We start from the raw sequence: 16,417 nt of genomic DNA, 5'->3' as shown, positions 1-16,417 counted from the left end.
TTTTTAATTTTTTTTTAACGTTTATTTATTTTTTTGGGACAGAGAGAGAGACAGAGCATGAACGGGGGAGGGGCAGAGAGAGAGGGAGACACAGAATCGGAAACAGGCTCCAGGCTCTGAGCCATCAGCCCAGAGCCCGACGCGGGGCTCGAACTTACGGACCGCGAGATCGTGACCTGGCTGAAGTCGGACGCTTAACTGACTGCGCCACCCAGGCGCCCCTATTTTCCATTTTAATAAATGCTGGCATATTGTTTTTTTTTAAGTTGTAAAATTTCACATTAAATCAACAGTGCACGAGAGTACACTTTTTCCCACATCCCTGCCAGCAATGGTCTTTAAAATTTTTGCCAGTTTATTAGTAAAAATTGATGAGCACATTGCTATTTTAATTTTGTGTTTCCAAGAATATACAGTTAGAACATTTTTAAATGTTTCTTGGTCATTTAGATTTATTCTTCTGAGGGCAACCTCTTTAAATATCCTTTTCCAAACTTGAAAGAACTTTTTAAATATTATAGGGATTAATCCACCAATCTTTGACTTGCATATAGTTTTCCATATCTACTTTTTCTGTCTTGTCTATGCCATAGATCCTCATGTAAAATGTGTAGATTTCCATATAGTCAAATGTCAACTTTTGTTGACTAAATGTCAACTTATGGACTCCCATAATTTATTTATTTATTTTTTTATAATTTAACGTTTATTTATTTTTGAGACAGAGAGAGACAGAGCATGAACGGGGGAGGGTCAGAGAGAGGGAGACACAGAATCGGAAACAGGCTCCAGGCTCTGAGCCGTCAGCACAGAGCCCGATGCGGGGCTCGAACTCACGGACCGCGAGATCGTGACCTGAGCCGAAGTCGGACGCTCAACTGACTGAGCCACCCAGGCGCCCCTGGACTCCCATTATTAAGAAAACTTTCCCTACCTCCTGCCTCTAGATTATATATCTTTTAAACTATCTTGCAAGAGCTTTAATGCAATTTAGTTTCTACATTTAATTAATCTATGTAAAATGTATTTTTATACATATAATATGACTGTACTATCATTTTCATCCAGATGGACAGTCATTTAACCAATACCATTTGTATTAAATAATCTACTCTTTACCTGCTGACTTAGACCATCTACCTCATAGAGTCAATTATCAGCTTTCCTGGAATCTGCTCTTAGATTTGATATTCTGTCTCACTTCTCTATTTGTCTATTCCTATGATCAAACCACATAGATTTGACTGCAGTAGCTTTATGTTTTGTTTTAATGCCTGATCAGGCAAATCTTACTATTTTTAAAAATGTCTTTGGGGGTGCCTGGGTGGCTCAGTCGGTTAAGCGGCCGACTTCAGCCAGGTCACGATCTCGCGGTCCGTGAGTTCGAGCCCCGCGTCGGGCTCTGGGCTGATGGCTCAGAGCCTGGAGCCTGTTTCCGATTCTGTGTCTCCCTCTCTCTCTGCCCCTCCCCCGTTCATGCTCTGTCTCTCTCTGTCTCAAAAATAAATAAAACGTTAAAAAAAATAAAAAAAAATGTCTTTGGATATTGATTAAGTAAATTTTAAGATTACTTTATCCAATCCCCCAAATCCCTCTCCATAAAAATACTTATAATATTTTATTTGCAATTACATTAAATTTATAAATTGATTTGGATTGATGGTAATTATATTATTTTCTAACACAAGTAAGTTTTCCTATTGGTAAAGACCTTATTTTACAGTCTTTAATAAGATTTTATACTTTTCTATGTAACGTAAGCTATAAAAGAAGGGTGCTATTGATTTTTAAATATATTGATCTTATAACCAACCAACTTACCAAATCATATTTGGTTTTTATTTCCAAAGTCTCTTGGGACTTCCGGATATTTTAATCACATCAATAGATAAATAGTTTTGCTTCTTGTCTTCCAAATTTCACATAAGTAATATAATTTTCTCATTGTATTCTCGATAGTCTCCAAGAAGATGTTAAATAATAATGATGATAGTAGTTAATTAGGTGTCTCATTGAAATGATTTTAGCACTTCATTGTTTGAACATTTATATTATCTTATTCGGATGGTTTTGTATTATATTTCTGTAATATAATCTGTTTATTTTTTATTAGACATGACCACTAGATTTATTAAATGCATCTTTACCATCCATTGACAGAATCAAATGAGTTTTCTCCTTTACTTAATAAAATAGATTATGTTGATAGACGTTCTGATATTGAGCCATTTTTGCTTTCCAGGATGTATTTTTCTTTTTCCACACAGATGAATTCTACTGAATGCTATTTCACTTACAACTTATGTACCTATGTTTCTAATTGAAATTTGGGTATAGCTTTTATTTTTTTAACATTCATCAGGTTTTGGTGTTAAGGTGCTCCATATGTACACAGGCTGTATTCCTGGGTCAAACCTCAGTGCCTACATTTCTGTTCCCTTATGATAAGGGATCAGAGAACTTCCTAAAACTTCTGGGAAGCACCCATCAAATTAGATTTATACTGACATGACTAAACTCCAGTTTGTGGACTCAAAAGGCTCAAAACAGAATTACCCTGCAACTCCCCCAACCACTCTTCCCAGTGATATTTCATGATGCTTAAAATGAAAAGTGCTCACTGCTCAAAACTTATGAGAGTAAAAAAATTCAAAGGCATTCTTGAATGTTCAATGGAAGTCAGACTCAGAATAAGAGTTCATTGGGAAACACAGGGTAAATTACGGCTCTCTATGTTTGTGATTAACATTAATTAAGTTTCCCAGCTTTGAAAAGAGAATGGGAAGTGACCTTATGTCATCATTTCTATTTTTTAACGTTTATTTATTTATTTTTGAGAGAGGGCACAAGTCGGGGAGGGGCAGAGAAAAAGGGGGAGACACAGAATCTGAGGTAGGCTCCAGACTCTGAGCTGTCAGCACAGAGCCCGACGCGGGGCTTGAACCCATGAACTACGAGATCATGACCTGGGCTGAAGTCATAAGCTTAACCAACTGAGCCACCCAGATGACCCATCATCATTTCTATTTTAATTGGAAAAAAGGCAAATTAATTCTAGGTATTAGTGTGTGTGTGTGTGTGTGTGTGTGTGTGTGTGTGTGTGTTTTAAGCTAGGTTAAACAATGTTTCTAACACACACATTTGTAGACAGCTCAGTTTGAAAATATTCAAAATACAGTTCTGCTAATCTCCATGAAATAAGGATGTGGCGACTTCACAGAGTCAAGCGGCCACTCTGCTAAGGCCAAAAGGTTTTGTAAGAAACCTCCTTTACTTCTTCAGTAAATTCATTTTCTTATTTCAAATAAGACTGTCCAATAGCTGGCCTGTCTCCATGCAAACATTATTTTCTTAGGGAAAGTAAGGAAGTATTGAATATTCTTTCCTCTATTGTGGGAGTCCAAACAAAAACAATAAACAAAAAAAAGCCCTGAACAGATGATATAGAGCAACTACTGTGTGAATGAAGATAGTAACACAGAAAACAGGAATAAAAGAGGAAAGGAAAAACAACGTAAAGAGCAGCATAGATTGTAATGCACTGAATATGTAAACCACAGAGGAGGGGAAAAGGAGATGGAAATGCAAATATAGAGAGAGTAGCATAAATGCTAAAGGAATGAACTTAAATATATAGTACTTCCACTTCTGGTTAAGATGCAAAAATTTGCAAGAGACTGCCACTCCTATAGTAACATCAGATACACCACCAAATCCGTTTTTGTTAAACCCATCAGAAAACTGAGGATGTAAATAAACCAAATGAAATGAAATCCAGGGAAAGACAGACTGTTCCTGGAGGAAGACATACCCATGGCTGGTATTATTCCTGGCTGAGCAGCAGGAAGCAGAGGATCTTCCATAGAAACCAGATGGACTCGTAATAAACTTTTAATGAGCACATGTTGCCTGGCATGAGAGATTTGAGCTGTGAGGAGCCCTAGCCATTGCATGAATGAATTTTGCCCATCCACCTACTCCTTCCCATGGGACATCACATACTGAAGGAAGAGATTTCAATGTACAGGAGAGCTGAGAGATTTTACCACTGAGCTGCACAGGGATTTTTCCAATGTGAAGCAGAGGAGCAGAGGTCAATTTCCCCATGTGCTAGGCTGAAGCTTGAGAGAGAGGCGAGATTGCTGCCAAGTGAAAAAAAATTGCCTCCAGTAATCTAAGGTTGGCTTAACTTACAGAAATGAATTAATGTATTCACTACATTAACAGAATAAGTAAGACAAACACTTAAGCCTCTCAATATATACCAAAAAAAGCCATTGGACTAAATTCAATACTACTCGTGATAAAAACTCACAGAAAATTAGGGATAGGGAGAAATTCCTCAATCTGACAAAAGACATCGATGAAGAGCCTACAGTTAAGATCATATTTAATGTCGAATTACTGAACACTTCTTCCCTAAGTCTGGAAACAAAACCAGGATTTCCACTGTTACCACTTCTATTGATATTATACTGAAAGTCCTATTGCACCTAGCTAGTGCAATAAGGAAAGATAAGATGCACTTTGACTGGAAAAGAAAACATAAATTTTTCATTATTCTCAGGTAACATGATTATATATTTATAAAACCCTATGGAGTTTTAAAAAATGTTCAGAACTAATACGTGAATTTAACAAGACTGTAGGTTACAAGGCCAATACGCAGAAAGTAATTGTATTTCTACATACTAACAAACAAGTTTAAAACTATATGTGTGTGTGTATATATATATATATATATATATACACACACACATATATTTTATGTTTACTTATTTATTTTAAGAGAGTATGAGAGGGAGGGGCAGAGACAGAGAGAATCCCAAGCAGGTTCCAGACTCTCAACACAGAACCTGATGTGGGCTCAATCCCACAAACCGGGAGATCATGACCTGAGGTGAAATCAAGAGTCAGATGCTTAATCGACTGAGCCATCCAGGCACCCCTAAAGCTATATTTTAAAAAATACCTTATATGTTATCATGAAAAACTATCAAATATACCTAGAAATAAGTCTTAAAATATATTATGGTCATACACAAATGATGTGAACACAAATGTATTCCTGATAAAATTTAAATATGTAAATAAATAGATATGTCTAGCATATTTAAAGATTAATAGACTCAGTATTGTTAAGACGTCCATTCCCTCCAAAATGATATATACATTCAACAAAATTCCAATGAAAATCCCAATGAAAATTCACAGATTGTTGAAAATCCCAACAATCCCAATTGAAGAAATTGACAAGCTGTTTTCAAATTTATGTGGAAAAACTAAAAGGCTCTAGAATAGGCAAAACAAAACAAAAATCTTGATAAAAAGCACAAAGGTGGCAGGACTTACAATAAAGCTACAATCTTTGTGTTATTGTCATGATGCTAGATAAAGAGATCAATGGAAGAAAAGAGATCATTGAGAAATAGACCTGCATCTATCAGTAGACAACTGAATTTCTATTCAAGACACCAACTAAATTTAATGAAGAAAAAAGTATTTTTGACAAATTGCTGCAATAACTGGATATCCTCATGGGAAAAATAACTGTGATCCCTATCTCATTCCTCAATGTAATGGCTAGAATGATAGAACATTCTGAAGGAAGACACTGGAGAATACTCTCATGACCTGAGGCATAATAATCTTTGGGGGCACAAAAAACACTATGAGTGAAAAGATTGATGAACTGAACTCACTCAAAATTTAAAATCCCTGAATAACAAAATACATCATTAGGAAAATTATAAGGTAAGCCAAAGGGAGGAGAGGCCCTTGTAACACCTATATTCATAAAACCACTTACATCCACATATATGAAAAGTTCTTATAAATCAACAATAAAAAGAAAACCCGTTTTTTTTTCAAAAAAGGGAAAAAAACGTGAACAGAAACTTGCAAACAGAAAAGTTGAATGGCCACTAAGCATAGGAAAAAGTACTTAAAGAATCAGTCATCAGGAAAACGCAAATTAATACCCATTAAGATACCACTTCATACCCACTAGAATGCTAAATGAAAATGATCGACAATATCATTATTAGTGGAGTTAACTGGAACTGTCATACAGAATTAAGAGTAGGAGAATAAACCCATACAATAATTTTGAAGAACAGTTTGGCAGTTCCTAGAAAAGTTAAACAGACATCTGCCCTATGATTTAACAATCTTAACTCCTCAGTATTTACCTCCCAAAATAAAAACAAATACCCACACAAATACATGTACTTAAATGTTCATACACACTTTATTCATTGTTGTCAAAAGCTGCAAGTAATTAAATGCCCATCCATAAGAGAATGAATAAACAAATTGTGGTGTCTGTACAGCATAATGCCATTCAGTAACAATACCACTCAGCAACATAAATGAATCTCAAAAACGTGTTTGAACAGAAGATACCAGGCACAAGAGAACACATATTATATGATTTTATTCACATAAATTTCAACAAGCAAAACAAACTTATGGTGATATATATATGGGAAAGTTGTTGCCTCAGAGTATGTGGGGTGGCAATTGACAAGAATGAGGCACAAAGGAACTTTTTGGAATGATGGAAGTGTTCTGTATCTTGAATATGCATAGGTTATATGGTCATATGCAACTGTCAAAGTCATCAAACTGAAACTTTATATCTGTCCTTTTTATCATATATAAATTATGCTTCAATAAAATATAAATATGCTCTTAGTAAATATATACCATTTATCAACGCGTAGAAAGAAAGTGAAGTTTTATTTGAAGGGCAGCAATATTTTAAAACCTTGAACTACCTCTATACTATGGATTCAGAATCAGTAACTCCCCTTGCAAATTATATTATGATGGAGACAGAAGCGTTACAAAAGACAAAGTCTGAGTGAACCAGCAAGTTGAGAAGACCTCGTGGCACACACAAAAGAAAAGAGAAAACAAGGCCAGGTGGACAAAAGCAAAAGTTCAAGACATAAACTTAGTCACCTCACAACACCTAACAGTAGCTGTTGTTTCATGATTAGTTGGCCACTTCATTATAAAATGTATTCAGACATCTGCAATTAGTTATACACACTTAATCTAAGTGCTTACAAAATTTGGATATGTTTTTCCCCTATATTGACATATTAACATTTTTTTTTCTCAATCAGTTTTGAAGACCTAAATAAAGACTGCTTTTAAAATACCAGCTGAAATAAAAATACCATCATGTGGGAGTGCAAATGAGGGCAATCCTAACAACATACGTACACTTGAGAAAAGACAGGATCTTTGAATTGGCCTACTTAAGGCTTAGAATCTCAATTTTTTCATCTTTGAAATGGACACAGTAATACTTCCCTCAAAGAATTTTTTAGAGACTAAAGGACAAACCATACATATTAACCATAGTGTTTGGTATATGCTTAGTGATCAATAATAGCGATTTCTTTTTAAGGAAAAAGCTGTACTATACCTTCTATAGAAGATAGAGAAGAAGGCCAGCTTATAGAATTTGAATCTCAACAAGCATAATTATACCTAACCTTCTCAAAAGTCAGTGTAGAAAATCAAGCCAAGTCAAAGTATACGAAATGTAAATGATTTTCTTTTCCATAGAAAAACACACACAAAAAACTTAGACACTTCCGTATAGGTAACTGCACTAGAAGTGAACTGCCTTGAACATATAACTCATACAGTTCAATACACTTACATCTAATCTTGATAAGGTAACTTTTTCTGAAAGGTACAAATGGAGGATTGCTAGTAACTGGCAGTAAAAAATGTCTTAGGACATATATTCTCACCTGAGAAATGTTCAGTATCTAACGGACACAGGACTCTGTCCTATAAACTGAACATCTAACAAGTTGAGGGATACAGCAAACATTTACTCTAAGAACAAAAGGAATAAAGCAATTTGTGCTCTTGCAAAATATATAGAAATTCACATTTCTACCATGAGTAAACCAATTCTGTGACCTAATCATGTGTTTGCAGATTGATGGCTGTCCTTATCTGAGTGTTGAAAGAGCCTTGTTCAGTATCTTCCAAAACATCAGTTGTATGGGAAGAAGTGGAAAAAGACAAAGTTTGATGATGATGTTCTTTTCCTATGTAAATTTCACCTTTTTCTGAGTTGTTTCTGTAACATATGAAAGACCCAGATTCCCAACATGATTCCCTAGGGCTAAACACTGTAAATAACATGCTAAAAATACTTTTGTCTATGTTGTTTCAGTTTCTAGGAAGTTTAAAATAGAGCAGGCAACCAGTATATGTTCATAAGACATGAGCTTCACGATTAGAACTTGGCTTCTCCTATGCTGGACACGGGCTTCAATTTCAATCTTTGAAGTCCCCACCAAACAGCTGGATATCAGAGAGCCCATTCTGAGAAAAAAGGTAATTTCCTCATGGTGAGGAAATTAATTAAAAGTTCATTTTTATTTTATTTTTAAGTTTATTTATTTATTTTGAGAGAGACAGAGAGAAAGAGAGAGAGCATGCATGTGAGCAGAGAAGGGGCAGAGAGAGAGAAAGAGAGAGAATCCTAAACAGGCTCCATGTTCAGCACAGGGCCCAACACAGGGCTTGATCTCACAACCTTGAGATCATGACCTGAGAGGAGATCAAGAGTTGGATGCGACTGAGCCACCCAGGCGCCCCAGTCACTCTAATTTTAATAATGACCCTATCACCCAACCATAACCTACCTTCCCACCTGCCAAGCATTATCCATCCATCTGCCACAGTGAAAGATTTGCTGAAGTGAATGAGGAGGATGAAGAATGTAGTAGGAGGAAACAATAGTCATTCTGAATCAACAGACTCTTCTCATTCATTATAATGATTAATTGCATTTCTGCTGAAGTTACTAAGTTAAGGTAATCAATCTTAGGTCCAATGTTTGGAGGAATACAAGAACAATGACTAGTTAGATAATAGCCATATCAAGGGCACAGATGAAAGGTTATCATTTCTCTTTAAAAATATCTAATATAAATAGGTATGTCAATGAATATGAAATGGCAAAGTAACAAATTTATTTGAGTGATGAACTCCAAGTAATGATAAACTCAATAGGAAAGAGCAAGCAACTTAGTCATCCGACTCAACTAGTTAGTATTCAGTTGGTAGAAGATCTCATTGTTTTGGGCCAGCCTAACACGATCAATGATTTACTAGGATCAAATATTTAAACTACTTTTAAATACAAGCACATAATTCATTAATTTTCTAAAACACAAACATATTTTCATTTCGTAGGTCTTAAAAGTATTATGATCTTAAATTGTTTTAGGTTGTTACGTGCTCATCATTACAAATTGTACTTTAAAACCACTTCCTGCTTCCTCTTCTTACCCTCTCCCACCCCCAACCCAAAGAAAATCTTAAGAAACAAGAGAAAAACTTCCAGGATAAAGACTATATGTCTGTGGGGATTATTAGCATAGTAATAGACTCTGTTTCTATTTACACTTCCATATCCAGAACCAATTGTTAGTTATTTTAAGGAAGAGGTTATGCCTTAATTAACAGCTCTTTGTAAATGAAAGCCGCTTGCCTTTCTTAAGTGTGTTCAAATTTCACAAGTCGTATTTTACAGCAGGGATCCCAGTTCATCCAATACTTTTATGTGATAACACCTCTGATCAAGGAAGGAAGTCTTTAAAAGACCTTAAATAATTAGCTTTCAGAACAGAAGCCAACAAAAAGTATAATTAATGAGTAAGCTGATTATCCCTAAAGCATTAACATCCATGCACATTTTAAATGAGAGAGAGTGAAGGGACTAGAAGCACCTTAGGTATTTAATATTTCTAACTCTGATATTTCTAAGGACTTCACAAACTTGAGAGTTTAGGGAAAACATTCATTTCTGTAACATAGTGTTGCTATACCTCTGTCCTTTCCATATTCTGTCCTGTCTGTGCCTTGGGACTGCCGGGAGGACTGAATTTGATCATGTGCTTGGAGGAACATAAAATCCCATAGTTGCTGCTTACCGTCCCATCATCCTAATCGTTTCCCTGCTTACTACTCCCCTGCACAGTTGTATCACCTCCTCCCACCCACTATCTACTTGAACCATAACCTAGGTGAGGGTTAAGTTTCAAGTGACGCTTTCCTCAGACTCGGTATGTGTGATTCCCAAGGTCCAGCAGTGCCCCTTAGCTTCAACAGGAACTCTTCTGGTACCTAAAGGCCTCCCTGCCTTCAGTGTTTCCTGGCATGTGCTTCACTATTGATCGTCAACACTGCCGTAGCTCCCCTGTCTTGAAAACAGACAAAAATTCATGCTGACCTGAGGGATTTAAAGAAGAGGGCTCCTTTGAAGTCATCCCTTCCTCAGCACCTACCCAACAGGATTCTCTTCTGTCCAGGAATTTTCAGAGTGGCCTCTAGAGGTAACGCCTGGTACTTCACTATCTAACCTGGCAGTCATGGAAGAGAAGTCAGACACCGTGGGAAGACTGAAGAATTTACGACAAAAGACCATTGGGACTTTACATGACCTTCACGTAAATAGGCCTCTTAAAACATCTGCCTAGTACTTCTTGTTTGTTTTAGTGCCAGGAACAACTTCGGGAAAATAGAGGGAGTTTCTCTCTCATATGTACAGGAAGAAATTGTGAAAATAGAGCCCTTTATCAATCTCCTGTTTTAGAATAATTACAATCTCTAGAAAGTTTTGAAGCATGTAAAGTTAATCCTTTCTACTTGCTTTATGCCCACAATATGACTCCTTCAGCAACTCCTTACAACAACAACAGAAATGTAAACCAAGAGATCAAGCCAGCCTTCCTGAAAAAGAGAAAAATATGTTCTGAAAGCTTTTGCTCCTAACCAATTGCCAGTTTGGCACTAAGCCAAGTGAATTGGAAGGGGGTGGGGGGAGACGTCAGGAAACTATAAACATAAGGCAAGCATAAACACAGTATAAATACCCTCTTTGAAAAATGCCCAGTTATATCCAAAACCCAATAGTTTGGAAAAGCATAACTTCTTTTCCCAAAGAAAGAAAGAAGTGTAAGTACTTACAGTGTCATGAGACTTATCCTTGACATCATAGACTGTTAGCTTTATTTTGGTCTCCTCATAGATGGGATACTCAGATGGGAATGTGACACCAGTCAAAAACAGTGGGTCTCTTGTTCCCTGTAACAGCAGCAGCAGACAACTTTGATTCAATAAAGCAGCAACTGCAGCCGGCAGCATGCAGGGACACACGAGAGCACAGAAAATGTGTCTGAGTCTGTTTGTTTTTCTAGGAAATAGTTCTGTTGGAAGAGAGACCTGAATTGCCAAATGATGCTCATGGGCGACAGAAGGCCCAGGGCCCCAAATACTGATATAGCTGTTGATAGTAAATGCTACTACATCAGTGTCACAGCTGCTAATAGTCTGGAAAAACAGCTTATTTTCATTATATGCAGAACTCTCCTTTAGGGTCAGTTGTCAGTCCACCTAGAATACATTTAATGGATTTCACAGGAAATGTATACAAAAATCTAAGATATTGACTGATCAAAGTAAAATGAAGCTATTTTCTCATAAAGTACCATTTACTTCCTTTCTGTAATGATTCAGCTGAAAGCCATGCTCTGATAATGTCCATTTGTTTTGAGATGTTCAGCTGGGTTTTTTTTTTTTTCTCCAACCAATTTGAAAACTAATGAAAGGAACTTCATATGATGGATTTGGGGCTATAAAATTACTAGTTTAGGATGTGCCCCACAGGATAGTTCAATGTCTCATAATTCATTTTTAGAGAGCTGACATCCAACATTAAATTTGACATCGATATTTAAATATGCACATTACCAAATATCATGGAGATGTTTGCTACAATTCTGTAAACCAGGCATCTCTGAGTTTCTGAAAGCTCAAGTTATTCATTTATCCATTCATTCTTTCTCTTTGTATTCAACAAATACTACTTTTTGTTCAGCTCTGTGTTAAGACACGTTGGAAAAAAACAGCCCCCAATAGCTATGTATGTTCAAACATAAACATCTGAAGTGTGTCAAAATAATTTCTTTTAAGTGTTGGCAATGTTTTAAAAATAATTATATTGGAACAATACTTAAATTTTTTTCATAGCATAAACAACTTTATAATTTTAGTCAAGTTTTTGCTATATGAATGAGGCTATTTTTGTTAATTCAACCACAGCATTAACTACAAATTATACCAGCATTGGCACCTAAAGTTTCCAAAGGGCAGATTCAAGATTCCGTACAGGATCTGGGTCATTCTCATTAGAGAAATGAGTAGAGTTCAGTCTGAATCATTTATTCCGCCAGCCAGGCACAGGTCAGCATTGAGCAAACCCGGTCTGGGGTAGGCTACTTAGTTCCTTGCAGAGAAATTCCTCATGCAAAACAGACAGGGTTTACAAGTCTAAAAAAATCACGCAGAGCTAAGGAGTTTAAAGTATACTTTCTTTAGTCCCAGATATTCAGGTATCTCTTATTCACTAAGTTCATGAAATATGCATGATGAGAACAAAATAATCAAAAGGGAAACACTTCCTCTTTTGAATCTGATCCAATAAAATAACAAGTTTCCTCCCAACACATTTTGAATGTATATTAGTAACAATAAATGTAAATAGGAAATCTCTCATCTGATGAGTAATATTTACACCCTTTAGCTAGAAACATTACAGTTTCTGAAATTAATCATCTACCTTTCTTTGAAAAACATCTTACTTTAAAAAGACACACACAAATAGCAGAGAATATAAAGTTTCCATGGGCAGACTGAAGAACATAGGAAAAAACGAAAAGGGCAAAAACGCTTAACTTCTCTGGGTACTTTATGGTTCTCTTTTTTCCCCCAAAAGCAAATATTCATTCCATTTAATTTAAAAATCTCTATATATTTTTTCCCTACTTGTTGCTATATTTAAGGATTCAACGTGGGATTTTTTTTTTCTTTCTATTTACTAAAGAAACATAAGGTCTTTTATGAAAAAGGCAAGTTCTTCTCTCATCTGTTTATTCTGGTAAGTTACCAATGCATGCTTAATAACCTCAGGTATGCTTTCTCAAATGACAGAGGACAGTAACATAGCATAGCTACAGGCCATGGGCTAACTTATTTCAGCTGTTTGCTTAAATCCAGAAAGAGGCTGAGAGAGTGAGAGCAGAGCAGAGAAATGCAGGCACACAGCTCGCTCACTCACCTCCACGATTTCCGTGCTTGAGTATCTTGTCAGACCCTGCTCCGCCGGGTGGATTACTGAGATCTGCACCAGTGTATTCAGCTTCCGATCACGGACAGGAGCCACAAGATCCTTGCATGCTGACAATGACGGAGGAAAGAGAAAGAAAAGTAACTAACACCATGTCTCAGGGAAAACTTCTGTCTGAGTTGGAAGTAAACTTAGCGACGGCGCTGAATGAAATCTCCTGGGACTTAGGCTGATTTTTTTTTTTTTTTTTTTTTTTTTTTTTTTTTTTTTTTTTTTTACAGAGGAAGTCCCTTGGAAGTACCTTACAGAAATAGGAAGTCACGTGTTGCAGAGCTGAATTGAGAGTTCATTTCCACTGACAACATTTGCCGCTCCTGCTAGTCTTGACTGCCCGGGGATCCCGGCTCTAATGTGTGACTGTGCACACACAGCTCAGGGACTTGAGGGACTTTAATTAGTCATTAAACCCTGGGCTTTAAATCACACTCCCAGACAAAGTAAGCTGAGTTGGGCTATATCCGGGAAACTTTACGCTGTTCCTTATTGACATTGGCTGGATTGGTTCAAATGTACCAATGCGCCCTTGGTCCTTACCTGTCTATTGGCTAGAGCTGGCCTCCTACAATCATACACAGTGACAGAAACTGGGAAGAGAGGCTACAGTACCAAAGCAGCACGCAAGCCACAAGCCAGAGGCAGAGGAGGGGTTAAAAATGCCCTCTGTCTGGGATACCAGCCAAGTCTGGGAGGCAGAAATATGGAATAAGGATGGGTTAATTTTTGCCCAGGGGCCACAAACTAATAGCTTTCCTTTGAGACACCAGGCTCATATTACAGACTTTCATCACCATACCATATTTACCTGAATATCTTCTCCTCCCACATATCATTCCCACAATACTGAGGGAAAATCAAAACTGCATTCCTTTGCAGCATGTCCAACATCTGTCCCAGTGCTTTCTCTCCTGGCTCTGAAATAGTAGTTTTACTACCTGCCTTTGGGTGGCTAAATATGATGCAAAGGCTCCTCTCCAGAAGGGGTTCAAGTTATGCTCAGCTGAAGGCCTAAGGCGAGCTGGGGGAAACTGGGTTCTAGATCCATGATGACTGTGTGCTGGGCTCTATACCATCCTTACCCCACACTTCTGACAGGTGCTGACTGGTACAAGAAGGGACAGGAGGATGGGTGCATTTAAGCTATGTTGTGTCACCGCGGCAATTTACAGGACCTTCATCCACTGGGACACAGGTACTATGGCTTAAATCCAAAACTTGAAAGCAGAGGAAATTATAAATGTAATTAGCATCTTCCAGTGGCTTACAGATCATCTCATTTATAGAAGCAGAATGGGATAGAGATTTGGAACCAAACAGGCCTGGTTTTCACCCAATTCTAAAAGCTCGGCAATGCTGGGCAAAATATTTACCTCCATAATTCTTCCTGCCAGACTTTGAGATCCTTTTGTTCGTGTATGGTATTTTGTCATGATTTTTCCTTACTTAAACCACCTCTCTTTAAATGCCTCTATCAATACAGGAGAGCTTAGGAAATCATGTATGGAAAAAGTAATAGCTACAATTTAGCCCTCCCTGTTTTTGAGGTATTTTGCTAATTATCTTTTTATTTCTCAAAACAGAACTTGGACTTACTATTTCAGTTTTACATATTGCAAACTAGAGGCTTAGGAATATTAAGTGCTCACATTTACATTAGTAGAACACTGGTGCTTTGTTTACATCTTTCCCCATTAGTTCCATTTCTTTTCTTGCTGTACTGAATTCCTCTCCTGCACAAATGGCACCTACCTTTGGAAGACCCGCTCCCATAATTCTTTACTGTCCCACCCAAGAGATCTGCAGTTTTAGGAAACACTGATGTGAGGTTTCAATGTCAACATAGCTCCGGAAGGAAAAAAAAAAAAAAAGCTAGATTTAAACTTTCCTGTTCTTTGGTGTTACTTTGATCATTTCCTCTACTTGCCTTACGAATCTGTTTAACTTCATAACTCATTTGCTTGGTTATATGCTCAGGGTGTTCAGCTTTCTCTCCAGCTACTGATGTTGACTATACCTGTCTTGGATTTTAAAGCTGAAGTTCGTTTGCTTCAAACAAATGCATCTTGCCCTCTTTCTGCCTGCAGCCTCATCTCTACCTTATGAGCTTATGACACGTTTGCTCAAAATGAGTTACTCCTTTTCAGATTTCTTATCAGTGGTGGGCTGTGATTATTTCCCAGAAGCAAGCTGCTATTCTCTCTTTTATGAGAGAAACTCTCAGACTCACTCCTAATAAAAACAGACAAAGTCTTCATTAAACTGAAGTGTTCTCTCCAACCCAATTTGCAGATATCCCAATACTGAAGAAGTAAAAACAACAATAATGGCACTTTGTATTCCTTTATATTCCATATCTTAAAACAAGCACAAAAAACAATAACTAAAGTCATACCTTGGGCAGTACATATCTCTTTTCTTCCCAAAACCCCAGAAGACTTCCTGTTCCCTAATACTTAGGCTGTAAGATATCATGGAAAGACCCTAAGATCAGTCAGAATTCCTGAGCTGTATTCCTAGATACCTTGTTTACTAGTTATGTGACATTAAGTCACAAACTCTTGAACACTTTATTTCTTCATCTGTTTACCTGTCTCTTGGCATCTAACTGAGAAAGGCTAATGCCTTGTTTATGAATGGACTTTTCTACATAAAGTTTATCAATATCATTATACTAATATTTACCAATATATATCAACATTTACCAATATTTAGTGTTTTATTATTGTGTAAAATATTTTTTATTGACTCAGTCATATTCAGATAGCTCCTTAAAGCTGTCACCATGTCCAATATTTGTTTGTAAATACAATCCAGTAGGTGAGTCACTGTATTTCATATCATGAAACCCATACACGCCATGGATCTATATATCCTGAAACTGTCCCACTGAACGGGTGATAAATGATGAGTGCTTGGATTTCTTCATGGAGATATCACTCATTTGGTCACTATAAAGTCTAACCTGCATAGGAATTATGTGATAGCCAATAAAGAAGCCTAAAAACTCTGTCAATCTTCCAGATATACTTGCCACAACCCATTACCCAAACAAAACTCTGATCTGCCTACATGGCCTTCCTCAACTCATAAGATTAACAGAGTACATTAGGTTTTGCTTCTGTTGTTCTGTTTTATTTTATTTAAGAATTTATTGAGTCAAATGCATAGTTAATTAATGTCTCTCTGCAATCA

The 16,417-nt window shown here is 36.9% G+C and overlaps 1 protein-coding gene across 7 annotated transcripts in view; it reads right to left on the bottom strand.

Annotated features, from left to right (window-relative positions):
* The window catches only part of INPP4B (inositol polyphosphate-4-phosphatase type II B), a 789,997-nt gene that overhangs the window by 335,388 nt on the left and 438,192 nt on the right, over positions 1–16,417 (bottom strand). For all 7 annotated transcript variants that reach the window (XM_040473200.1, XM_040473128.1, XM_040473146.1 and 4 more), the window contains 2 exons: positions 13,160–13,278; positions 11,011–11,127 (listed from right to left, as the gene is read on the bottom strand). In XM_040473200.1, coding sequence (XP_040329134.1) covers positions 11,011–11,127; positions 13,160–13,278 — 236 coding nt within the window. The remainder of the gene's footprint in view (positions 1–11,010; positions 11,128–13,159; positions 13,279–16,417) is intronic.

The sequence above is a fragment of the Herpailurus yagouaroundi genome, unplaced genomic scaffold (assembly GCF_014898765.1).
Source record: "Herpailurus yagouaroundi ecotype Mexico unplaced genomic scaffold, PumYag 28, whole genome shotgun sequence".
NCBI classification, from domain to species: domain Eukaryota; kingdom Metazoa; phylum Chordata; class Mammalia; order Carnivora; family Felidae; genus Herpailurus; species Herpailurus yagouaroundi.
Note: the sequence above shows the minus strand (reverse complement) of the source record. Positions and strands in the feature narration are given on the sequence as shown.